Genomic DNA, 27,357 nt, shown 5'->3' with positions numbered 1-27,357 from the left:
TATTGTCCTCATAGTCCTCATGTTGAACAGGACTACATCTGGAGAAATCTTTGTTGATTCTTTGTATCTCAAGAATGGGTTTTGCAGTTTCTCGTGCCAGACCTTCCAAGTATGAGTACTCCAGACTGATTTTTATGTTATCTCTTAGCTATTTCATAGACTGAAATAATGGTATAATTTTGAACCCTAAATTCTGGATGTATCGCTGACTCATTTCTTTGGACTTCTGTAGGTCCATTATTCCTACTTTCTCCTTTTCTACTTTGTGTAAAATGTTCAAGTAATTCATCAAGGAATATTCACTTCTAATAGATATATCTTGTTATCAACACTTCTTTTCCGGGATAGAACTGTTCTAAAGTATATACTAGTGTTACATGTTATATTCATACTAGAAGTTCCACATGCCATGACTACATAATTTGATCTGACATTCTTGGATAATCTTCAGGATTAGTTCAAGCTCACCTATATTCATATCTTATGATAAAGTAAGAAATTTAACCAGAAGTTAAGATAAACAAATTTGTAGTTTGTTTTGAATTTTGACGAATTCTTTTTTTGAATTGATGTAGTTCCTTTTCCTTTTTAGGTTTTGTTTCAACTCTGGGTGGCACAGAGTTCAGAGTTCTTCAGACGGTTAGCCCTATTACTTTCTACAGCTAATTCACCTCCCGGGCCCTTACTGACTCCAGCACTTTTGCCTCATCGTATTTTATCTGATGTGACTCAAGGTCTACCTCATGCTCATTCTGCCTGCTTGGAAGAGCTTAAGCGCAGCTATGAGTTTTATCGGTACTTTGAAACTCAGCACCAGTCAGTACCCCAGCGTTTATCCAAAACTCAGCAGAAGTCAAGAGAACTGAATAACGTTCACACAGCAGTACGCAGCTTACAGCTCCATCTGAAAGCGTTACTGAATGAGTAAGTTTTGAAGCCAAATAAGAAGATGTCTCCATGATCAGCAAGCTTCATTCTTGTGCCATTGTGGTTGTTGGCTTGTGTCTTAGCTAAAAAGAAGCAATAAAATTGAGACATACAGCATGAGGAATGGAGAATGATTTGTAGGTACTATAATTTGGGGGAATCATTTATAGTTTTCACTTTGTCTGATTTCAACAGAAAACCTAGAAACATAGGACAAAAACAGGTGTTCATTCTCGAGCGCTGAAACGGAGATGTTTACAAAGATTGAGCTTGTTTTAATGAACTCTTCTTTAAGTAGGGCTCTTAACTGGACCCTGCAACCTGAGCAGAATCTCTGCCGGCACTGGAACAGCAAGTCATAAGAGGTGTTGTTATATGCAGTTGAAGAATAATACATTACAATTTTTAAAAATAAATTAAAGCAGGGGCGCATGGGTGGCTCAGTGGTTAAAGCCTCTGCCTTTGGCTCAGGTCATAATCTCAGGGTCCTGGGATCAAGTCCCGCGTCGGGCTCTCTGCTCAGTGGGGAGCCTGCCTCCTCCTCCTCTCTCTCTGCCTGCCTCTCTGCCTACTTGTGATCTGTCTGTCAAATAAATTAAAAAATTAATTAATTAATTAATTAAAGCAGATTTGGGCATTTTCTCAACCAGAGGACAAACTTTTTGGCCCAAGTTGAATATTAAAGGGCAGGGTCTATATTTGTTTATTTTTTTTTTTGAGATTTTATTTATTTGAGAGAGAGCATGAGAGGGGAGAAGGTTAGAGGGAGAAGCAGACTCCCCATGGAGCCGGGAGCCTGATGCGGGACTCGATCCCGGAACTCCGGGATCATGACCTGAGCCGAAGGCAGTTGCTAAACCAACTGAGCCACCCAGGCACCCCTATATTTGTTCATTTTTTACTTTGCATGGTGTTATTGGTACTCTGCCTTGATCAAATGTAGCATCCAGTCATTCCAGTGACATTTTTCTGTAACAGATACTTACAGGACAGGATCAAATGAATGGGTTGGGTTCCTGTTGTGTGTAATCAGAAAAGTCATGGAATTTAATGAATTGATAAGATCTTAGTTGATGAACCTGACCCTGTATACCAGGCAAGAAGTAGAATAGGGTGGTCAGAACTCAGTTTTGTAAGATAAAAACAAACAACAAAAACAGGTCAAAAGCATTTGACGTCTCCTTAAAATCAAAGGGCTAGTTCAGTGGAGTAAGGAAGGATACGATGAACAAGAAATTAAGGTAGGAAAGACATTTTGAGAAAATAAATTTTTACCCATCTGTCTGCGCTATATAAGGCGGCTATAAAAGCTACGGCATGGGGGGAAATTGAGGAGCTGTGAGGCGGGGATGTTCCAGTGGTCTCTAGCGGCTGTTCTAAGAAACCAGATAAATGAATGCTAACCTGACTCAGTCCTGTCTCCCACAGGGAATATGGGAGATAAGACAATCTCTGCTAGAAGGGACAACAAAGGCTGGGTGTATGTCAGAGAAAACATTTCAGTGGAAAGGTTATATTGGGCAAAGCCAGAGTCTCTAAAGAATTTTTCAGGGTGCCTGGGTGGCTCAGTCATTAAGTGACTGCCTTCAGCTCAAGTCATGATCCCAGGGTCCTGGGATCAAGCCCCACATCAGGCTCCCTGACTGGTGGGAAGCCTGCTTCTTCCTGTCCCACTTCCCCTGCTTGTTTTCCCTCTCTTACTCTCTCTCTCTCTCTCTCTCAAATAAATAAAATCTTTCAAAAAATTAATTTTGGGCAATAGAATCAGAACTACACAGGACTTGATAGAATGCATTAGAGTAAGGGAAGATGGCTCAGGGAAGAAAGAGGCTACCCTGGATGGACATGAAAAAGGGGCTTGGTGCCATGGCAGAGGGTGTGGACTGTGCATGGGAATGATGTCTCCTGTTTAAAAATGGAATATTCTTAAAAAAAAAAAAAAGAGGAATATTCTGTATATGGTCCTATATGTCACCTTTCAGACAGAGTGTACCAGTCACAAGCCATATCTGATTTGCTCTATAGCACCACAGCACACAATTTTAAAAGTGTCATCTAAACATCTGTTTTGTGTTTCACTCCTCCTCCTCACTCGTCCCTTGTTCTTCCCAGTTGTGTACACTAGAGAATAACCCTTTTACTGTTCTCGCTGCCTCTAGAGTGCTCACTACCAAAATAATGTATCTGAGGCATATATGTGCTTTCGCTAACTGCACATCTTCACTGGTTTCAGAGTATAGCAGCGTGGACTAAAGTGTAGGAAACATTCTGTTGAAAGGATTTGCTATAACCTGATGATAGTCTGCCTTTCTCTCTCTGTTTCTCTCTCCTTTCCTTCAGTCCAAACAAACTGCATAAATGCCTTTTCCCATGTACCGTTTAGAATGACCTTCCTTATCTTTTGTACATGTTCACGTTTTGTCCGTCCTCCAGTACTTCCTCAAAAGTACCTCTTCCTTAGTTGTTCCCTCTCTGTACCCATAGCTGGTAGCAACTTTCTCCTCTTCTGAATTCTTATAACACTGTCTTTATCTTTCTGTGGTATTACACTCTTGGGCTTAGATTCAGCCCGGACTTACAGCTTACCAGCTGTCTAACTCTAGGCAAGTTTCTTCAACTCCCTGGACCTAATTCCTCATCTGTAAAATGGAAATAAAATGTTGTTATAACTTTATATGTTATGACATTATGCTTACATAGATATGCCTAATTTCCCTGATTCAGTCATGGCTCCTATTAAGTATGAAATGAGCTTCATTTATCCTTTCAGCTCATAAAAGCCTCATATATGTAAAAGAAATATTGTTGGATAAATAGGTGATGTCCTTTATGAGCTTTTGAAAACATTGTGGTAAAATGCAGGTAACATTAAATTTACCATTTAGCCATTTTTCGGCATACAGTTCAGTGCCATTAGGTACATAGACATTGTTGGCGACCATCACCCTTTCCATCCCCAAAACTCTTTTTATCTTATAAGCTTATTTCTTAAATAGGCCTTGTGAATTAGACATTTTCCATTTAATATTTTAGAAATCTGTTTCTGTTTTTCTTTATTACTTAGGGTAATAATTCTTGAAGATGAACTTGAAAAGCTTGTTTGTACTAAAGAAACACAAGAACTAGTATCAGAATCTTACCAAATCCTAGAACAGAAGTTAAAGTTGATTCAGCCCCATGTTCAGGCAAGCAACAATTGCTGGGAAGAGGCCATTTCTCAAGTGGATCGACTGCTCCGAAGAAACACAGATAGAAAAGGTACCAATGAGAGCTTTCCTTCGTACACATTTATCAGACATTCTTACTCTCCTCCAGTAAGATTTTGTTAGGTGGATTTCTTTACGATGTAAGTGACTTAACAAAACTTCTTAGTTTACTAAAAAAAAAAGCTGAACTTATAAATACAAATTGACACTGAATATAAAGTCTGGCTCTTATTTTGCGAACAATAAGTGAATATGATTTGGAAGTTCTCTGGATCCTATACCTCTTTTTTAAAAACTTAATGAAGGGATAGATTTAAATAGTATTATTCCATTATTAGAACTTCCAGAAACTCTTTTTTCTAGTTAGTGTAATAAGGAGCTTGATAGTTAGGGGCCAGAAATTGAGTCTGGCTTTTAAGGTAGAATACGTCAAGCCTTCAGAAATAGTATACCAGGTTCTGAGATGTGTTAAATGCCAATATTTAATGGTGACATTGGAATGCCTTATATCGCTGGGCAAAGGGTAGTCTTGAAATTTTCCGCAAAACTGCTTTCATTTGACCCAGATTTTATGTTAGTTTTTACTCATTTCACTAATTCATTGTAAATATTTGGCATATTTTTAAATTTTGTGCTATAAACCAATACCATGTTTGTCCCCTGGGCCTTTTTGAAAATCATATTTGTAGAAATTGTATTGCTGCCAAAGATGATCAGTGCTTTATCATCTTGTTAGTCACTATTTTATTTACAGCTAGTTCTGTAATACTTTAATGTGTTTAAGAAGCTGAATAAGTATGTAGTGAAAGTTAACTTTCTTCAAAGGAAATGTTAACATGCTAATTACTGATACATCACCAATAGATTTCCATCTAAAATACAAATGGCGAGTAATTTTTTTCTTCAAAGGGTAAATTTGCCAAGGATTTTTGATATATGCAAACATTTATGCATGTTAAACTTTTTAAACTTAAGTCTAGAGCTTTTTCTCTTTTTAAGGCTTTTTTGGGCAGGCTTTTTCTTTTCGAGTTTTTACTTAAATTCCAGTTAGTTAACATACAGTGTAATATTAGTTTCTTGAGTACATTTTCTTTAAGTGGAAACACTCAGAAGACCACTGGGTGTTTAGAGATGCATTCCATTTATTCCTGCCCTTAGCATACTTTGAGATGTTGAATTTTAGTCACTTAAGCATGATTGTTAAACTATCTCCAAAACATTGGGCAGGTGATAGGCCATAATATTCTGCATATGTGGCTTTTGCTTGTAAGTGATAATGATACAAATTAAGATATAAGTCATTTGCAAACTTTCTCACTAAAATGCTCATAGTGGCCATGGCAGTGGAACTTTGAATAAAATGTTTGTATCATTTTTTTTAAGAAGCAGGTGCTCTAGTTAGCTGTTGCTCTTTTTAGGTTATTTCAGAACTACAGAAATATCATGAGAATAGTTCAAAGTATCTTTCTTTACCCATATTCCTCAGTTGTTGACATTTTACCACATTTGCCTTACCTCTGTGTGTATCTGTCTATAAATTCTTTCGGTGGTATTATTCTGAACCATTTGAGAGTAAGATGCAGACATGAGACCCCTTGCCCCTAAATCTTGTGTTTGCATTTTTGAAAATGGACATTCTCCTACATACCTACAATATACCACCAAAATCAGGCCATGAGCACTGATAAAATAGTGCTCTCGAATCCACAGATCCCTTTCTAATTTCACTGATTGATCCAACAGTAATCTTATATGCCCAGATCCAGGTCACACACGGCATTAAGCTTTTATGTTCTTAATTCTGCTTTAGCCTTTCTTGTCTTAAATATAAGCATGTTATTTAAAAAAAATACTCTGAAGTTATATAAGTTTATTACCACCATATTGGAACATATATGTTCCATATGTCCCACTAGTATCATTTCAGAGATTTACTCAAGAGATATAAAAATGTAGTGTCCACTTTAACCTATAAACAAGTGTTTATAATGGTTTTATTCATAATCACTAAAAACTAGAAGCAGTCCAAGTGTCCTTCAGCTGATGAATAGATAAACTCTTCTATCCATCCACATGGAATACTACTCAGCAATAAAAAAGAAATAAGCTACTGATCCGTCATTACGATGGAGGAATCTCTAATGCGTTGTGTTACTCAAAAGAAGCCAGAGTCAAATACTACATAGTCTGTGATTCCGTTTAAATGACATTCTTAAAACAGTATGATTTCATAGGAGCAACAGGCAGCCTAATGGTTTCTAGGCATTGGATATGAAGGGAGGAATAGGTTATAAAGAGGCAGCATAAGTCAGTGTTTTGAGGTGTGGGAGGTGTTCTTTATCTTGGTTTTATCTATATCTTGGTTGTGGTGGTAGTGGTGGTTATATGACTCTGATCTGTGTAATCTTATAAAATTAGATACCAGAAAGAGTGAATTTTCTAAGTGAATAAAATAGCTTAAAGTTTTTTTCACCCACTAGTTTTAGGATCCACCAGTTTAGTAGTTCTTGTTTGAATTAGATACTGTGATTGTTACCAAATGGTAATTTTCTAATTCCACTTTTCCTTTTACACTTATTAGTCAGCCTTCTATTGTGAGGCAAAGCAGCCCCCTTTCCACTTATTTATATCAATATGGATATATGGATTCTTATTTTGTGGATCATACTTTGTTAGTATTATTATTTTGTTGCTCAAATTGTCCAGAGTTTAATCAGAGGAAACCCATTCAGGGTGGTTTGTGCCACCATCATTCTTCCTTTGATCACTTCTTTATATCTTCATACTTTCCTTGCCCCCACCCCTAACATCAGCCATGTGTCCAAGAAGCCCTCAGACCTTTAGTGGGAAAGTGATACTTAGAAACCAAGATGTAGGTGCCAAGTATGCTCGTAGCCACTGCGGCATTACTGTTTTTACCAATTCCCAACATACAAGGTTGTCAAATATATCTGTGTAAATGTACATACATATGTACATTTACACAGATATATTTCTGTATCTGTCTGTCCATATATGTTACATGCCGTGGGTTCACACCAATACCTCCAATTCAGTCCCAATACTACAGAGTTCTTCTGTCCTTCTCCTTATTTGTACCTCCCTTTTCTGATTATGAGAAACTTGGCTCTCGTTATCTTCAATTTTTACTTATTTATTCAATCCCTTGTATGTAGGCAGTTGCCTGACAACATCAGTTGTCCCCTAAGCCACATTGCTGTTGACACAGACCTGCTAAGAGTCCTTCCCAGTCCAGTCGAGTGTGCTTTGTCCACATCAGCCCTTGACAGCCAGGAGTCTCCCCCCAACCCTGGTCCCAACCAGTTATCTATCGTTACTCTTGAAAGGTAAAAATCTAGATGCTTAAACTCAACTTCTTTTTAAGTAGAGAGAGAATGATGAAAAGCAGAGAGCTAGATAGGAGACTAAGTAACCAAACACCAGTATTAAGTAATTAAAGTTCACACCTGGGTGATCTTTTCAAGCTATTACTTACGAAACTCATTTCCAATTCTAACTTCTGAGAATAGAAATAATGTAAGAGAAGTGCAGGATTGAAGTTTATTTTTTGTGGGGAAGAATGGTGGTATGTCTTGAGAGTGTTCCTGTGCCACGAACAAAAATTGATTTATAGAATACCTATTGAGTGCCAGATACTATGGTGAGATGAAGAAGGGAGAGAAAAGTTACTCCTCCAAGAGTTTAACTTAAATTGTAAATCTGCTGCCGTTACTGTTAACTTTAACATCCTTAATGTTTTTTTTAAATTAGAAGTTATAATCACAAGTTGGACTATGAAATTGGCAAAATATTAGTTTTAAGAACATTGTTTAATTAGATGTTCACTCATTTCCATGTGGCCTGTTGCTTTTCAAGGCAAGCCTGAGATAGCATGTGAAAATCCGCGCTGTACTGTGGTACCTTTGATGCAGCCTACTCTACACATTGCCGACAAAGATCCAATCCCTGAGGAGCAGGTAACAGTGAAAATGGCTTTTTTCCCCTAAAGAAGAGTTTCACATATAAAGGTTGCCTATCTTTCTCTGTAAGTGGCATGGATGATTTTTGACCAAGTTGTTAAATTTATGTTTGTGATGAGCTTTAAAATTACAACACAATGTATTGAACTGATGTCAGATCATTTTTTTCTTAGTGCCTTGAACTCAATCCACTGAATCTACCAGCGAATTTATATGTTATTTATACCTTACTATTTCTTAGATACGTAGGTGAGTAAACACATTAAGAATTAGTGCACTGGTAAAGGTACCTTCTGGGATGCTGGAAATGTTGACTAGCGGTTACCAGTCTGTGTGCATACGTAAAAATCCTGTACACTTTGAGATTTGTGCATTTGGCAGCATGTATAGTATACCTCACTATAAGGAAATAATTTTTTAATGATTTCATTAGATACTGACAAAGATTTCTTTTGCTTATCTTAAGGAAAACTTCTTTTCCTTTGGTCATATTGTCTAGTCAGTTCTTAATTGCAAAAGGAGACCAATTCTGTTTACTGTTAACACACAAGGGATTTTGAAGATTTGATTTTACTTTATTTTATTATTAGAGAAAGCACACAAGCACGGGGAGGGATAGAGGAAGAGAGTATCTCAAGCAGACTCCCCACTAAGTACAGAGCCCATAGAGCTTAGCCTCACCACCCGGAGACTGAGCTGAAACCAAAAGTCAGATACTTAACCGACTGAGCCACCCAGGCGCCCCAACGAACAAAAAATTAAAAAAAAAAAAAAAAAAAAAAAGTACATGACTGACAGAATATTTCTGATGACCACGTAGGTTTGGACCAGGCTGGTATAAACATCCAGAATCACTCAAAAGAACTTCTCCCTTTCCAGCAACATCACTGCCCAGTCACTAGCTACAGACATTGTCACTGGATAATAAAAACTCCCTTTAGAACCTCTGTCTCTAGAAACTTCACCTGCCACCATGCTTATCAGAATAGATTCCTTAAGATGCCTGCTTCCCTTGTAACAAACTTCTGGGTCAGATGTGATCCATGTACGTTTGATTAGAGGATCCCAAGTCATTTGCCTGACCTATAACTGCAAGGAGGCTGGGAAGCAAGGATCCTAGTCTGTTCCTCAGTGTTAAGAAGAACCGTAAGATGAGGTTCAAACTCTCTGGGAAGTCAGAAAGAACCATAGATATCTACCACAAAAAGACTTAACGTACCTGACACCTCCCCCAAACTACCAGCCTTTCTAATTTTGATTGGTTTTGCAGAGCTAATAACTAATCTTAATCTTGACTAGATCTATAGAATGGTATCAGAGCAGAAAAATAATGATTGAAGTTATTAAACTTTCTTTTCCATAATCCCTTTTAGTATCAACTGTTAAGTTTTTTTAAGACTTCAGTTTATTGGAGCACCTGGGTGGCTCAGGGGGTTAGGCCTCTGCCTTCAGCTCGGGTCATGATCTCAAGGTTCTGAGATCGAGCCCCACATGGGGCTCTGTGCTCGGCGGGGAGCTTGCTTCCCCCCCTCTCTCTCTGCCTGCCTCTCTGCCTACTTGTGATCTCTCTCTCTCTCTGTGTCAAATAAATTTTAAAAAAATCTTAAAAAAAAAAAGACTTCAGTTTATCTATAGTAATATGTTTGCTCTGTTTGCCCACCTTTGCTTTAGTGACCTGTGCCAAGAGTCTTCATTTTTTAATCTTGGAGATGGGTAGGTACAAGTTAATGATTGCTACTAGAAAATTGTCTGCTCGGAGTAAAGTGTTTTTTCTTGTATTCATTTTCAGGAATTAGAAGCTTATGTAGATGATATAGATATGGACAGTGATTTCAGAAAGGATGATTTTTATTACTTGTCTCAAGAAGACAGAGAGAGACAGAAGCGTGAGCATGAAGAATCCAAGAGGGTACTCCAAGAACTAAAATCTGTGCTGGGATTTAAAGCATCAGAGGCCGAAAGGCAGAAATGGAAGCAACTTCTATTTAGTGATCACGGTAAGCTGACATCAGAGTAAAAGGTTATTTTTAATGTAGGGGATTATTTTAGCTATATAATTCTTATAACTTTAATTTTAGGGATTTGTCAGCAAGTATAGATAGTACTTTTTCTTGTGAACACAAATCAATATGATCAAAAATTGAATAGGTATATAGTCAAATTGGGAATTTGAAATCATACTTTTTCATCAGGTATTTGATGTTTTACTAAATTTTATTTGGAATGGGCGGTGCATTGAAAAAATTAGAGTATTTTCAAATTTAGTGAATTTGAGATTCTAAACTCTGTTCTCTTCATGTTGATATCATAAATACCTCAATGAAGCCCCAAATTAATAACTCTGTGTTCACCATTGAAACAAATGAATTAAGACCTAGGCCAGTTAGCTACATCATTAAAGTTCCTTCATTGTTTTGAGCACTTCAGTAGATGGGAGAAGAGGAGGTGTTTTTGTGCACACTGTCTCCTTATTTGGATACTGACGATACTGACAATTAGCGTTAAACTCCATTAAGTTTCCCGCTCTTCTTTTTTTTAGTCGGAGCTCATGGGAAGTAGGGGAAGGAATGAGGAGAAGCTTAATACTTAACAATATCAAACTAGCTAATTCCTAGTTGTGAATTAACTTCTGTAGATCTCTAAGTAGAGAGAGTGGGATTCCCCTTTTATAGAGTACTTATGCAGAGCCTCAAAAATCACCTGCCTTCCTTTCACAGACCTGTACCCCTGGGGCTAATGATACATTATATGTTTATTCAAAAAAAAAAATCACCTGCCTTCTTTTCCTGTTCTCTTTTTCACTAGAAGTTTATAGATTACCTGTACATCTAGAAAGTTCCTCAGGTTTCTCCTTTCTTCTCTTAGTAGCCCTACCATTCTCCCTTGTCCAGGTGCACATTTCTTGATTTTATCCTTCCCATTAGCCCCCTTTATAGCCCAGGTCCTTATTAGATTGTGCTTATATATTGTAATAGTCTCTTTTTTTTTTTTTTAAAGATTTTATTTATTTATTTGACAGACAGAGATCACAAGTAGACAGAGAGGCAGGCAGAGAGAGAGAGAGGAGGAGGAAGCAGGCTCCCTGCCGAGCAGAGAGCCCGACGCGAGGCTCGATCCCAGGACCCTGGGACCACGACCTGAGCTGAAGGCAGAGGCTTTAACCCACTGAGCCACCCAGGTGCCCCTTGTAATAGTCTCTTAACTGACTTCCATTTTCTTTTTTATTATGTAAACTCTGCCCCCAATGTGGGGCTCAAACTCATGACCTCAAGATCAAGTCTTATGCTCTGCCGACTGAGCCAGCCTGGCACCCCAGTTGACTTCTGTTTTCAATACCTTTTTCTTCTAAGCTGCCCTTAGAAGATGGCTTCTAAGCTAGCTTCTATCCTTGCAGACTCCCTCCAGATTTTTCTCAAACGGTAGTACATTGATAGTGGCTCTCTAGCTTTAAAAGCTAGGGTGGTTCTCCCTTTCCTACCGTATTAAATCTCAACTTTTTTTCCTGGTTTCAAGTCTCTCTGTCAAAATGAGTCCATCATTTCCAATTATATTTCCTACTCTTTCTAATATAGATATCCTCCTCTGGTGATATTTATCTAATTAGACTATGGTTCCACAAACATTGTTTTTATTCATGAAAAACATTCATGCTGGGGTGCTTGGCTGGCTCAGTCAGTAGAGCATGCGACTCTTCATCTTGGGATCATGAGTTCAAGCCCCTCATTGGGGGTGGAGTTTACTTTTAAGAAAAAAAAAACAAAAAACCTTAATAAAAGAAAAACATGCATGTTGATCTCTTTATACCAAGAATCCTATCTTCTCCCCAAGCTGTCCTTTCTCCCAGTTGCTCCTCCATGAATCGTCCTCTCCCTGCTACCTCTCCCACCACTACAGAGCCTCACACAAGGAGGCGCACTGGAGGGAACTGGAAGGAAGTCTTGAGCAGCAACATATGTAGCGGGTTAAGAACTTCCCAGGAGCTGCAGTTAAGATATTCCTGCAGCCCGTTTGTTCATATGCTGGGCCTGCGTGAACCAGAGATGATTGTGTTTTAGGCACTCTTGTTTGCTATGCATCCAGTGTTTTTGTCTCTGTAAGGAAATTACAATCGGTGGGGGCTTTAGTATCCCCCACAGTGTTCAGTCAGCAAATTACTCATTCAACAAGTAGTTCCTGAGGCACTGTTTACTCCTGTGTCCCTAGTGCGTAGACAAAGAGACAAAAATCCTTGTACTCCCGGAGGCTTATGTTCCGGTAGGTTTAACACCTGATCCTGCAGTTGTACAGGTTATTTTGCCCTATTTAATTGTTACACATTCTTTAAGAACTGGATTTATTGACTAAAAATGTATGGGAAGACTGCAAATAGCATTGTATATAAACCTGTATCCTTTTTATTGCTTAGTGTTTTCTCCATATAGCTTTAAAATTCTCCTGTTGACAATATGGGCAAGGATATAATAATGAAAGAAATGTGTGTCTTTTTTCAGGTATGTGCTTCTGGTAGTTTACATTTGAAAGGGCAGTAATACTGATTTTGTTTGTGGAAATAAGTAAAAAGCTGCTGATACCATAAAATGCTTTTTCCATGAAAAATTTCAGTACATCTTCCAGAGTTGTTTTCATCTCTGCCTACAGGGGTAAAGTCCGAATGGAATTAGAGAGGGATATTCTACACTGGAACCTGCTGTGGCCATTTTTTTCTGTTGTTGCTGCTTCTCTAGTGGAGTTACTGCAGCTTAGGGATCTGTTTCTTGGAAATGGACACCTTTTACAAATTACTTTTTAAATAAACGCCAGATCTTCAAGAAGCACTTTCTTTTCTTCCGTCATGCTTCCTAATATATTGTATTGTACTAACCCCTCATACTGGGAGGAGAGACTGCCTAGCAAGCAACCCACTGCCTACTAACATCAAGAGGGGCTAAATAAATCTTCATTTTCCTTGAAAGGACAACTTCTGCCGTATGGATATGATATTTATGTATTATGCTTTGTACAATAGTTGATTTTGAATCCAGGTTTTGTTTTCTATTTTTCTGTGACATTTCAAAATGTGTAGAAGTTATGGCTTTACTTTCATCAGGGTCTTATTAGGTGGTTGGCAAGTAAGTTGAATTATGTGCGTATTTTTTTTCCATGCTGTTTTAACTTGTAAATATATATGTGCTGACGATCGTGATTATTATCTGGATGACTTTAGGCCTTTTAACTGACACATTATCAGTAAAAATCACTCTGTTTATTCTTTCATAAGATGGTTCTCAAGCCTCAGTGTGTATCAGAGTCAAGTGTAGGGCTTGTCAACACAGGTGGTCCCACTCACAGTGCCCCCTTCAGTAGGTCTGGGTGGGGCCTGAAAATGTGCATTTCTGTCCAGTAACCTTGTGGTTATGACTGATGCTGCTAGTCTGGGACCACACTTTGAGAACCACTGCTTTAATATTTTGAATAAGAGAACATGTGAGGTGTTTTAAAATCTTCATCAAAACCCCATCTCATTTCATTTCTTAGGCATTCTATCTCTTATAAAAAGTTCTCTGGATTTATAAATTCATATAGATTTTACTAGAAAGTTTTATTTAGCTTTTATTTATTGTTCTTTATAAGAAAAAATTACTGGAGTTTAAATTAAAGTTTAAATCATTGCTGGGTCCTTAGTTATTACTTTTCTTTCTTTTTTTCTTTCTTTCTGTTTTTTTTTCTTTGAAGCTGTGTTGAAATCCTTGTCTCCTGTAGACCCAGTGGAACCCATAAGTAATTCAGAACCATCAGTGGATTCAGATATGGGGACAGTTGGTAAAAATGATACTGAAGAGGAAAATAGTAAACCCTCCACAGCTGACAATGAAATAAGTAGTAGGACTGAGTATTTATCTGAAAACCCTCTAGATGGTAAAAATAAAGACAATTCTACAAATGAAGTCTTCCTGCAAGGAGCTGAAGAAAGAGTGTGTTACCAATGTGAGAGTGAAGAGGAATGTCAGCAGGCAGATGTAGATAGCCTGTCCACTGCCCATCCAGCTCCCAGGGACCTATTACAGCCCTCCATTAAGCAGAGGCTGGCACGGCTCCAGCTGTCACCGGATTTTACCTTCACTGCTGGTCTTGCTGCAGAAGTGGCTGCTAGATCTCTCTCCTTTACCACCATGCAGGAACAGACTTTTGGTGATGAGGAGGAAGAACAAATAATACAAGAAAATAAAAATGAGGTAGAAGAGAAGTAAGAATCAAGATTTTCATGAAGGATTTTAAATTGTTGCTTTTATGCAGGTGTTTTAGCTTCAACACTAGATAGGTGATCCACTGGAAAGGGAAAACGAGTGTTAAGTTTACTATATATAAAGCTGAGATGTGAATTTACAGCAAGAACCCTGGTTTGAACAATTGCTCTGAAAATAGTAGCTAACCTGTAAATGGCAAATTTTTAGGAAAGTCAGAGAAAGGTAAGGGCTCTTTCAAATAAACTGCTGTTTTACTTGCAGTACAACTGATCGATCTTGGGAATTCTTTAGGTACTTCTAATGAGAAACAAATTTATCATTTCTTGCCAGAATTTGCTAAAACGACTGGGATAATTCTGTTGCAAGAACATTAACATTTAGTATGACTCCTTTTTACTGTATTCTCGCAGTTAATAACTGCAGCTATTATGTTAATAACAACTTGTTTGTATTTTATTTTTGTTTATACCAGTCTTAAAGATACAGGTTCTGAATAAAAAAAAAAAAATTGAATTCATACAATTAATGTGTACTGGGGTTTGGAACTAAAAAGTAGTGTCAAAAGTACTGGGATTGTGATACGTTTCTTACGTTTCCTTGTTCATACCTGTATTTGGTAGTTAATTTTAAGATGTCCTAATAATCTTGAAAAGAAAAACATTGTACTGTTTTAAAAATTAGCCTTTCGATTATTTTTTGTGTTTATCTTCTGTTCGTGTTATAACTAATAGGGAATGATGTCAGAGTGGGATCTCTTTGGTCCAAGGCCCCATTCTCAACTTTACAGCAAGTTTTTGTGTAGGTTTGCCTGCAGATCACTGGGTGCCACTAACACAAGCCAGTCACTTGAGCTGCTGAGGCTATACCCTCTCCCCTTATTGAGATTCTAGAAACATTCTGTCTGCTTCCTGGAAAGCATCCTTGTCTCCTTAATACTTCATTGACAAACTACCTCGTAAAAGAGGTTGCTTTCCAAATTGTCCGGCGTTTTCAAAATGTGACATTTTCAGGAGTGTATTGTTTCTTGAAACCTATAGCCCTTATGCACTGACATAGTTTATAGACATTACTTGGGAAGAGTATAGGAGTAGTAATTTTTGCTGCTGTCCTACCAAGGAGATTACACAATGACTATAGATTGTCTTTAGAGTTAGACATTCAGATTCCTGTAAACTTAGCCCTTTGAGTTAGTAGATTTATGTATACCAAGGGGATTTTTATTTAATTTTTTCAGTAATCTTAGGAAATTTATTTTTTAACCTGAGGAAAAACTTGGTTCTGCTTTATATGAACAGTAGAGACCCTCTGAACAGTAAGTGATTCAGCCTATTGCCAAAAATTCTAGGACTTATCCATAATTAAGCTCTTAGGATTATCTTAGGGTGGGCCCAGTTTCTCACTTAGCAATGGTTAGATAAATTTCAAGAAAAAAACAAATCTTGTTTTGAGACTGACAATTATATTCGTAAATAATAATACTTTCCTTATAAATTACTTAGTTTGCCAACTCCTCTTCTCCTTGGACTTAGAGGAAGCAATTATGGAAAAACTTGGTAATCTTTTTCTTAATCTGTAAACTTACACAGAAAGAACTAGAGTTTAATAACTTTTAATTCTTTTATTGTATTATTTTTATTATAGCGGTTTGGGAAAATATCTTCATAATATTTTATCAGTTTTATTCAGTGCTGGGGTGATACTTTTTAATTTTAAAAAGACTGATTTTAATCAGGAATTCCTAATCTTCCAGTCTGTGATCTGTTTTATTTACTAGTTGTTAACTTAATTCTATGAAAATTCTACTTGTTGAAACCATGATATAAGGATCTTGGGACTTTAAATGAAGTGTCTTTTTTTGTGTAGTTTTCAAAATTTCTTTCATCGTTTAAACGGTTTCTAAGATAAAATATTACCTTCCCTGTGAATATTCCTAATTTTCTCTTATAATAGTCTAAAAGTCAGTGTTTCTCAGTTTTGTTTTTTTTGTTTGTTTTTTTTTTTTTTCATGAGGCACCTACCTTAGAATAAATTAGAGGTCTTGTTTTTATATTGCAGATTTAGGGCCATATTCCCAATCCATTCTTAGTTGGTCATTTTGGAATGAGACCAGGTGATGCTTACGTGCAGTAAAAACCTAAGAATCTCTGTCTAGGACTTTGTTTTCCTTGCCATGAACACCTTAGGAAATAAAAACAAATAGGCCAATGTAATTATAAGTAGGTACTCTTGTTTGTTACTTTTATAAGAATATTTCACTTTTTATTATCAGGCTTTTGACTAGTTTTAATTGTTGCCATCCTCCTTCCAAAAGAAGCTCTCTGGGAAAAATATTTTGGGATGCAACGCTTGTAATTGTGCTTTCCAAATTTTACAATGATATTTTGACAGGATAATTCTTGTTAGGAGTAATATCCTAATAGCTTTTAACATGAACATTTCCATAGTTTATTTTACCAGGATAAACCTAGTACTTAATGTAAGAATGCATGAAAGAAGCTATTTGGGGCTCTCTTGAAGACAAGATTTTTACTCTTTGCCTGAAGTAAGGAAAGTCATGGTAGTAAATGATTTGGTAACAGTTATCACACCTAAAATTCTTATTTTTTTCAGCTTTCATTAAAACCCTGCATATCTGGCATATGTTGGGCCAGTCTCTTGCTGGTGTTTGATTTGTGATCCTCTGCTTATATTTTCAGTTGTCTGTATCATCTGACTTCACAAGTTAAGTCTTCTTTAAAATTGTACTTCATTAAAATTGTATGTTTGAATATATTTAATTAAGAACTGATGTACTGACTCAGGTTTGATTTCTCAAGTTATTGGAGACAAGTCAGGAGAAACACATTTAAGGCAAATTTCTAAGAAAATTTAAGAATATGGGTTTAAGGCTTTAATACAAAAGGATAGCCTTGAGTTTAAATCTCAGATCCATCATTTAAAAGTTATGGGTAGAGTTGACCTAATAATGTCATGGGGTGTTTTTCCAGAAAATACCTCATTCCTTGGATTGCTAAGTGATGTTGGTAAATTCTGACTTCTCAGCAGTAGTTAAAAAGAAGTGAAACTTTTTTTTTTTTTTTAAGATTTTTATTTATTTATTTGACAGAGAGAGAAAGTGCACAAGCAGGGGAAACAGCAGAGGGAGAGGGAGAAGCAGGCCCTCCGCTGAGCTGGGAGCCCGATGCGTGACTCGATCCCAGGACCCTGGGATCATGACCCGAGCCCAAGGCAGCCACTTAACCAACCAAGCCACCCAGGCACTCCAAGAAGTGAAAGTTTTGAGGCTGAAAAATACAAGATCTGGTTATGTTAGTAAAATAGGTCAAAAAATTTAAGAAATTTCTCTAAAAAAATAAATAGTAATATTCTGATTCACATAATAAAGGGGGAGAAGCTTTTGATGTTAAAGCATAAAAAGAATTAAGTTCTGATACATGTCACAAAGTTTTAAGTCAGTGGGATGTCAATTAGAAAGGACCCTGGAGTCATTTCACTCTGGTGACTAACTTTTATTTATATACTATAAGTAATATAAAATGTGAAGTATTTTGATAAATTATTAGAAATCATGTGGGGGAGAAAAGTTCAACTGATTAAGTTTAATCCTAATACATTGTTTCCGTATCAAAACAAAACAATGAAACAAGAACTAAATGCCTTAAGACTGTACAATAGCTCAGCTGAGTCATTATTTGAACTTAAGTAGATAGCCTGCCATGAATGAAAACCAGGCAAAACTAAGGTTGGTTTATTCTTCCACTTCTGTGGGTAAGAAAATGTCTGTGTAATTCACACTTACACGAGAAAATGAAAGCTACAAAGCTTAATGAATTGGAAGAGAAAATATGGAAAAAATGCCCCAAGTACAGTAACAATTTACCTGGCACCACTGACAGGTAACTAATGTGCATGAGTTAATTTTTCATGTAAGTGAGGCAAATTCATTTACTCATAACATTTTTTTAAATAGTTGAATGGGAAAACTTATGGAATATACCTTCCGTACTTTTTTCTAGAATATTAAGGATCTAATAACTTTTTCTTTGTCATCTTTAAGAATATTAGTTCCTGTCACGGGGTGGTAAACAGAAATGCACCCTTAGGGGCTGCTAAGATGGATGAGGTTATGTGTCCTGCTCTATGACCCTGCAATGCTGTGCTTTTTGAGCTATGTCTCATGTTCACAGTTTTTCTATCTTCCCTTAAAATCAGCTGTCACTTTTTGCTGCTGTCTTGGGTGCCTGCCTCTTGCACTAGGCCCCTAATTTGCTGCTTCTAGTCTCCTGTGGCCTGAGAAACCAGATTTCCAAGCTTGCTAGAATTGTGTCTTAAATAAGAGTAAGTAGACTGAAAGAAGGCTAAGGGGCTTTTTCTGTCAGTTAAGTGCATGGACTTTGTGGTACCCGTTTGGCTGCTTAGCATACTTCTGTTTGCCTCTTCCTTCTTTACCAAAAACTTGCTAAAAATACTTGGTTGAATATGTGATTGCCATATATTTAAGGTATTAATCGAGTTTTTATATGTTGATGTTCCTAGGACTCTCCATTAACGAATTCAGCTGTAAAAGAAAATTCGACTACCATCTTTGTACAAATCATTGTGTATATTTTAGGAAAATGTTAAATGTTTTGTTCTTGTTGATTGTTCCTAGTATAGGACATAGACTGAAAACTTAGAGCATTATAAATGTGACTCCAGCTCTGTTCACCAAGATTTATGTTCTAGAACTATAAGTTTGAGACTAAACATGCATGGCTAATTTGGTAAAAACTGGCTAACCGAATATTTGGAGAATGACTCATTCTGGATATCCACATTTTCTATAGAGCTTAAACCCCTTTAAGCATTAAAAATTTTTGGAATAATTTCTGAAGGTAATCCCTTTTAAAACAGTATGCATTGCTGTGTTATTAAACAATATATGAAAATCATTTTAATCTTTTTTGATGTCAGAATGATCATTATTAACAAGTTATCATAGCTATGTGCCCTTTTACTAAGTGGTTGCATTCTGCTGTGCTTTTTTCATTTTCTTGTCTTTGTTTTCTGTTAGTAGTTCTGATTCCTCCAATTCCTGCAGTTACTGCTTGCTTAAGTGTACTCATAGCAATGGCCTTTCTCCACCTTCGTAATGCTCCTTCTAGTCTGCTTTAGTTTCGGAAACCAGGTAACTAAAACAGCTACAGTAATGTATAAAGTAAGAATAAACTGACTCGGTGAAGACTAGAAAACTGGATTATACTTAAACACATGGATTTTGTGGCTATCTATTACTCACTACCTATTTCATTATCTTTAAAAGAAATGAAGTTACTCAGTTCAGTACCTGCTCTCAAAATAGAAGAGCTGTTATTGTACAAGGGGAATCATTTTGTTTCTATACTTTACCTTCTCTATATTCTATCCTTTAATTTTTTGGGGCTCTGATTAAAACCAGTCCACTCAAATTAGCATTTTCTGCAGTACTCTCTAAATGAACTGGATACCACAGGCTGCTAAGAATGTCCTTGGCTAGTTTGGTTTTGTTTTTATAGAGATGCATCTTCATTTCTGAAACGTGAAGGAGGTTAAGTCCTGGGAAATATCAAAATGATCATTATTTTTATCTCAGAGAGCTGAGAAGTAATAAGGTTTTTAGACTCTAGGCAGTTTTACCACAAAGAATTTATTCTTCGTGCAGGATTTTAAGACTGTGTCTTTGTTTTCACTCAATGAAATGTATGTTAAAAGCTTGCCAAAAGTTATCAGTGTTACATCTAATGATATTGGCAGGTATTTGAATGACTAAATTCCCAGTGTCATTCTATATTTGGCATGTTTAAATTATCATTTAATATGTTAAGTAAGCATGATGATTTTTCTCTCGAATTAAAAATAAACATGAAATGTGCATGTTATAATGCTTGCAAGTTTAAAATTCAAATCTGTCTAGAAAGGGATATCCTGCCTTTGAATAACTTAGTTTTACCAATAGGCTGATTATGTTTTAGTACATCCATTGCTTCATCCATCCATCATATACAAGGTAATTGGAAAATCAGTCTGTGGCCATGACTCATCACGTAAATTATCCATATTCTACTGGAAGGGAATTATGATATAATACTCATTTAAAAATAGATGACCCAAACCCGTGTCCTGAGACTGCCACTACAGAGTAGCCATGATGCTAAACCCTGGTTGGTGGTACAAGGAGAAAAATTCTCCTTGATTGTAGTTGTGAGAGGAAAGTGATTCTACTCAGTGTAATTACTATAAATCAGAAAGAGGATAAAATGATTCCAGGATTCATATATACAAAAGCATAGCATGAAGGAGTTGATTTTATGAATAAGGAATTGATTTTATGGAAATCCTAAAATGTGTGATAAATTAAAATGCATATGCTATTTTTAAAAATGCTGTACATTTTAACCTGTCAGCAATTGAGTTAATTTGTTTCATCCCTATTTACTGAATTTCATTTGGGTCATGGAAAACATGTTATTGAAATAGGACAGTATGTACGTTGTGTATACTTCTGACACACTTTTTCAAAGTGAATATATTCTATCAGTCATAGAAATACATATTTCCCCTCATATTTGTATCTTAAGAGTTTCTCAATATAAGGGATAATTCTACTGTTCTAAACTTTACATTTGTTACTTTTATAGCATTTCCTAAAGGTTGGCTGCCTACAAATGAGTTTATTTCATCTTTGAACATCTTTTCTAAAACTAAAGCATGTCTTTTATAAGTTTATTTTTGATGATATCCTGAGAAATTAGATATATTTTTCCTCTCCCAAGTAAATTTAAAATTAATTCCATTTTTAAAGTCAAAGTATTTTCTGCACAGTACTAGCACCTGGCAACGTACAGAAAACTCCAGGAATGCCACTCCCATTCCTGAAAGATTGCTGTATGGTCCTGGTACAGCCCTGGAGGTCCATATGGGTGAAAACCCCAGAAGTCACCTGAGCTGAAAGCACTCCCAAGGAGTTTGGTTTTGTTTGGGTTTGTTCTAGGTATGGTCCCAGGGATCCCAGATCAAACCAGGCCCCTGGGCCTATCCTAGAACCAACCTAAACTCGCGCATCATTCCTGGAACATCAAGTGTTTGAAGACTGAAGAGATTCTGGGCTGACTAGACATCCTACGTTCACCAAAACTCATTTTTCTTTGTATGTGTGCGACAGTTTGCAAAAATTGGTTGGTTAATCCTTCTCCAATTGAAGGAATAATGATGGATAGCAAGATAAAGTCTACCAGACTTTGACATTATAGTAATTAATCACAGTAGCAATATGATATGAAATATGGTTATTACTAATGGCTGGTGGGAGAGCTGTTCTTGTAACTTGTTCTTGTAACCATCGCTATTTTATGGTTAAACAATTTAGCCATGAAGAAAAGTGTTTCTCCCCCAAATTAATGGTTTCTGTTTTGTTTTTCTCACTTTCTACTCAATAACATGGTATTAGTCTCATTTAATTGTGCAGTTTCTGAAAGGCATTTGGTCTTTGCCCTGTAACTCCAATGCCAAGTAATTTTAAGCTTTTGATTCTGGAGGCCAATGCCTTTTTAATCTTGTTGAATCCACCATATCACTTTGAGCTTGGTTTTTAGGTTTAAGTCTGGGAAGAACCTTAGTCTGATTTGTAGATACCAAGTCGCTTGTCAGATTCATTGTAAACCGTGATTCAGAATCTGCTATGGTTGATGGAAACAAGCTAGGATGATAGAGTGGAAATGGATTAATACCTCAGAGATTGCCAACGTATTCTGCAGAGTAAGATTTTTAGTAAGTTTCTTTATTTTTGTACCCTGCTGTTCTGGATTTTTAAAAGATTGTGACCTACTTGATTCATCACGTGGTCTCACATCATAACTGTGACACTGCTATACTTAATTTGAGGACAGGATTTCTGAAAAGGCATGAAAAGCCCCCAAGTCCAAAGGTTATGATACACAGTGGAAATGTATACTTTTGGTAATACTGACATTTCAGTAGGTTTAGACCATGTTTGAAATAATTGCAGATAAATCAGGGACTCCCAACTATGAAAAGAGCTCCAAACTGTGCTGTTCCTCCAAGCCTTGTCACCAGAAAAATCGGATCAGTGAGTTATCCTTTAAAATAGCACTGTGAGCTTGAGGCTCATTCTGAAGAATTCAACCCTGGGATTAATTCTGTACCATATTCATCACATAGATGCTTCACCCTGTGGGTTCTGTTATTTTTGCCTTTTAAATCATATTATGTTTACCCTTCTCAGTGTTTTCCTGTTTGCAACATAATGTTTCCTGTTTACATAAATCAAAACACTACACATGTTAGAATATGTATATATTTGTTGATAAAACAGTAGACCTTGGATCTGAAGCTCTTTGGATTTTTATGCCTTTTAATGTCACATGATTTAAATGCATTTACTGTCCTGTAAATTCACTCTTAATTTATACTTCATTTCTTTGGATTCGTTTTTTCTAATGAACTATATTAGAATTAAATAGGTGAGCCTTATATTGGTGTCTTCCAAAATTTATGACATTTTGCATTCAGCCTGAAATGTATGAATCCATCTTATGTTTATGTACAGTAAGTGTTCTCAGTATTGGGGGGGAGGGCGTGTGCATTCTCTTTTAACATTGTATGAACTCTGAAAACAGGAATGTGTGAACTGTCTTAACAGGGTTCAGGCTTGTTTACATGGTAAGTTTCTGTAGTCAGTCTTCTTCATTTAACACTGGAGTGTTAAGCTCTATTTTTTAAAAAATATCATTTAAGAATATTCTTTCAGAGATATTTTAATTTTTACTTTCTGACTACTTATATTTTATGTAGAACTGTATATTTCCTACCCTACCTGAAGACTTGAGATTATAGCCTTTCTCACTTGATGTATTTTATCATATCAAATCTTTAAAGGATTTTTACAAGAATGAACAGGTTTGTATATGTCTGCATTACTGTTGTTCCTCCTAAGCTTAACAAGTCTCTAATAAAATCTGTACTTCTTTGTGTCTTCTGTGTATGTGTGTGTGTGTGTGTGTGTGTGTGTGTGCGCGCTTTTTTTTATTCTGGTGTTTCCGACATGAATTAGCCAAAAGGTAAAAATTCTTTTTCTTCCTTTTATCTCTATTTTTCCTCTATTACAGTATTTTCCAGAATTTGTAAATACACCGACAAATGACGGCAATTTTCTAGGAAAGCCTTGGGTTCATTAGTCTAAGTTAGTTTGGTCATTAAAGTGGCTCACATGATAATTTATGAGAGTGAAAACAGGAGATGAGTTTTAAAAACTCCATTTTCACCCTTCTCAGTGATTGTCAGCCATTGGATACATTCTAATCATGTTGTATTTGTTGACTTGTATGACCTCCCTGACAGAAAAGACATACTGAATTAAGAAGAATGTTAAAATGATCTAATGGATCATATTTTGACTACATAATTGAATGAATGATTGGTTTGAACCTTATATGCTGGTTAAAGAAAAAGTGGCCTTCCTTGAACTGAACTTTTACTTGTTTGTTTTACTACTACAAAAATGTATTTAACAAAAAAGTTCAATATAAAAATGTCCATGACCTGATTTTTATATAGTAGAAAAACAGGTGCTGTGTAGAGGGGACATGTGGAAGCAGTTGATATCTTCCAGTGAACATGCCCATTGTTTATTTTCTTCATATTCCCACCATTCCAATATCATTCTGTTGCCCACTGCTTACTGTCTCCTTACATCCATCTATCACAAGATTCATAAAGGGACTGAATCCCCGCAGTATTCCTGGGACCTGTACACCACCATTCAATTTCAGTGATAATTTCTTGTCCATAAATTTTTTCAACCCTTGAAGGTAAGCTTTGCTCATGGTGTCTTGTTGGCAAGCTCAGTGATGCCTCCAAATGGACTTGAACAGAATTTTGAAATGGATAAACTACCTCTTTCCAGAAAAGATTTGAAGCAAGGAACAAACATTCATAAAGGCAATTCTTGACATTTGGCCCTTTTCTGGGATTTACTAATGAAAAGTACAAGATAAGGTAGAGAATGTGTATTATTCTACCGGATCCTGAAGTCATTGGGTAGGAAATATCCCGTATGATAATCACTCTTTGTCTTCACAATTTGCTTTTGAAGGTCTTTAGCAGATGTGCTATAACCATTGAAAATAAAGTTGGCAAATACTAATTTTCCACGAACATACATCTGTAAAAATGAATAGAACATTTTCAGAATTTGTTCATACAAAAATCAGTCCTACTTATTTTTTTTTTGAACTTTTTTTTTTTTTAATTGTAAGTAAGCTCTATGACCAACATGGGGCTTGAACTCAAGACCCCAGGTCAAGAATCACTCTACTGACAGCCAACCAGGCACCCTAGCCCTAATTATTTGCGGAAAGATCTTAAATGTTCCCTATGAGAAAATGTTTGCATTTATATACAAAATAATAGTAGACATCAAACATGTTCCTAGAACCTGAATATACTGTTTGAAGGTAAGGAAACAGGCTCAGCAGTTTTCTCATTTTCTGGAATGTCAGAACCAGTGTCCTCCCCAGCTGTAAAGGACATCTTTATCATCAGCTACCTACAGATGCATTTCATTTTATAGCTGAACTCTAGAACAGAGTACAGAGTCCTTGAATTTGGAAGTCAGTAGACTTGGATTATGGATAAAACTACTCTAAAACTTAGGCAAATCATTAAACCATTCCAAGGTACAGTTTCCTCTGTTTAAAAAAAAAAAAAAAAAGCACTGGGACATCTGTGTAGCTCAGTCATTAAGCCTCTGCCCTCAGCTCAGGTCATGATCCTGGCATCCTGGGATCAAGCCCCAAATTGGGCTCCCTGCTCGGTGGGGAGTCTGCTTCTCCCTCTTTCACTCCCCCTGCTTGTGTTCCCTCTCTAGCTGTGTTTCTCTCTGTCAAATAAATAAATAAAATCCTTTAAAAATAAAAAAGCATTAATTATGAATTGGACTGGACCTCTAAAATTCTCTTCCAGGGCTAAGATTTTTAGATTCTCTATTTCTTAATGAAGAAAACAACTGAACTATATAAAGCCAAGTTTGTCATTCTATTCCAGGGTGAAAAAGTTCTTATATTTATGACACAGGTGAGCAGCCTAAGAAATATTCAACCTTGACATTAAGAGGATAAAAAGAAGTAGTGAGGGGTGTGCCTGGGTGGCTCATTTAGTTAAGTGCCTGCCTTCAGCTCAGCCATGATCTCTGGATCCTGGAATCAAGTCCCGTGTCTCCAGTCGTGTGTGTGCTCTCAAATAAAATCTTTAAAAAAAAAAAAATTGGTAGGGGTGGATGATGGTAGTTCAAAAAATTGTAGCTGGTTCTGGCTAAGAATTAAGCATATTTTACATCTTAAAGCAAATACTAGTACTTGGGGGGGGGCAGTGTAAGAATTTAAAAGGAACAACAGTTCCTTATGATTGCATGTTACTCCTTTCCTCTTAGGTGGCATAATCTTCATTACAAAGGAATGTCCTATTGCAAGGTTTCCTCTATAGGAATAGAATTTTCTGCTTTATCTTCATTTCAGCAACAAAAGAATCTTTTTTGTTGTTGTTACAGATTTTATTTATTTGAAGAAAAGAGAACATGAGTGGATGAGAGGGAGGAGAAGCAGACTGCAGTCCCAAGGCAGACTCCATCCAGGGACCCTGGAATTATGAGATGAGCCGAAGGCAGACGCTTAATGACTACCACTCAGGCACCCCTCAGCAACAAAAGTATCAATCTTTTGTTTCATATCATGTTTCTTGATCTAAAATATTCTTTAACACACTTGCCTGGCTATTAGCCATGAAGCCACTTACTTATCTTACCTGAACTTAGAAGATGAAGCTATGATACATTGGTAATGATAGCTAATGACAAGATTATAATATACAAAATATATGATACACTAAGATCTGAACAATTTAATAGTGATAATCCCATAAACAGTGACGTAGGGTAACGGGTTTTTTCCACCACAATAAATGTGAAATACTGGTATAAAAGTGAAAAAATGTAATTTAAGAAATTGGTTGGGTACCTGGGTGGCTCAGTTGGTTAAGCGACTGCCTTCAGCTCAGGTCATGATCCTGGAGTCCCAGGACTGAGTCCCGCTTTGGGCTCCCTGCTTGGCAGGGAGTCTGCTTCTCCCTCTGACCCTCCCTCTCTCGTGTTCTCTCACTCCCTCTCTCTCAAATAAATAAAATCTTTAAAAAAAAAAAAGAAAGAAAAATTTGGAGTTGAGGATCTGTAGGATTTCATTGCTATTTTGGGCTTCTATTCACATATAAGAAGAAAGCTTATCATTCTGTGTGTGTTCAAGCTGTCACCTGTTAGGCTAACCCTGAGGCAGGGCCTAGAGAAAAGGAGAAAGGTTACAGTGTTCAGTTCTTGTAAAAACAACCTGATCAAAATACAGAAAAATGTTGGACTAGAAAAAACCTTAAGTTTGTACATGTCCAGACAACAGTAGGACCAGACCCAGTACCAAAATTCAAAATTTTTCTTGCTGAAATAGTATGAGTCGAAGTTTAGTTGAAATTCAAAACCTGGAATAACCTAATCCAGAGGTGCCCAGCATTTTATCAACTAAGGACCCCTGATACTATTTTCCCCCTGGGTACCAGGTTTTGAAGAATTCTTTTATCTATCACATAATCTATCTTAATTAAAACTCTATAAGCTACACCCTCTCCCTTAATATTTGATCTAACCAAGGCTATCATGGCCAATCGGTTTGAGGGTGTGCTCCGTGCCAGGCGCTAGGCTCAATGCTTACGAGAGAGCAATGAACAAGAAGTTTTCTGCCCTCACTGAATACTAGAGGAAGAGCCAGACAAGATACTGGGAGCTAGGAGGTGGTCAACACTCTACAGAAAACAAAACCAAGAAAGAGGGATATGGAGGATGGGGAATACTTTTTTGTACAATGCGATCACATAGGAAGGGGGTGAGGGAAGCCAGTGAGGTCTGGGTAGAAATGGAGCTGGTTTGGGATAGGTTAAGTATAAAAT

The 27,357-nt window shown here is 36.7% G+C and overlaps 1 protein-coding gene across 6 annotated transcripts in view; it reads left to right on the top strand.

The window, feature by feature from the left end:
* The window catches only part of LOC111142058 (vezatin, adherens junctions transmembrane protein), a 68,649-nt gene extending 52,378 nt beyond the window's left edge, over positions 1-16,271 (top strand). For 5 of the 6 annotated variants that reach the window (XM_022494997.1, XM_022494998.1, XM_022494996.1 and 2 more), the window contains 5 exons: positions 593-924; positions 3,992-4,185; positions 8,010-8,110; positions 9,903-10,110; positions 13,826-16,271. In XM_022494997.1, the coding sequence (XP_022350705.1) occupies positions 593-924; positions 3,992-4,185; positions 8,010-8,110; positions 9,903-10,110; positions 13,826-14,340 (1,350 nt within the window). In that variant the 3' untranslated portion in view covers positions 14,341-16,271. Of the gene's footprint in view, positions 1-592; positions 925-3,991; positions 4,186-8,009; positions 8,111-9,902; positions 10,111-12,751; positions 13,670-13,825 lie in introns of those variants that run through there. The other variant, XM_022495001.1, reaches the window with a different exon arrangement.
* Positions 16,272-27,357: the final 11,086 nt, after the last annotated feature.

This window comes from Enhydra lutris, unplaced genomic scaffold (genome assembly GCF_002288905.1).
Source record: "Enhydra lutris kenyoni isolate GAN:26980312 unplaced genomic scaffold, ASM228890v2 scaffoldscaffold7, whole genome shotgun sequence".
Taxonomy (NCBI): Eukaryota; Metazoa; Chordata; class Mammalia; order Carnivora; family Mustelidae; genus Enhydra; species Enhydra lutris.
The sequence above is the reverse complement of the archived record's forward strand: the minus strand, read 5'-3'. Positions and strand labels throughout refer to the sequence as shown.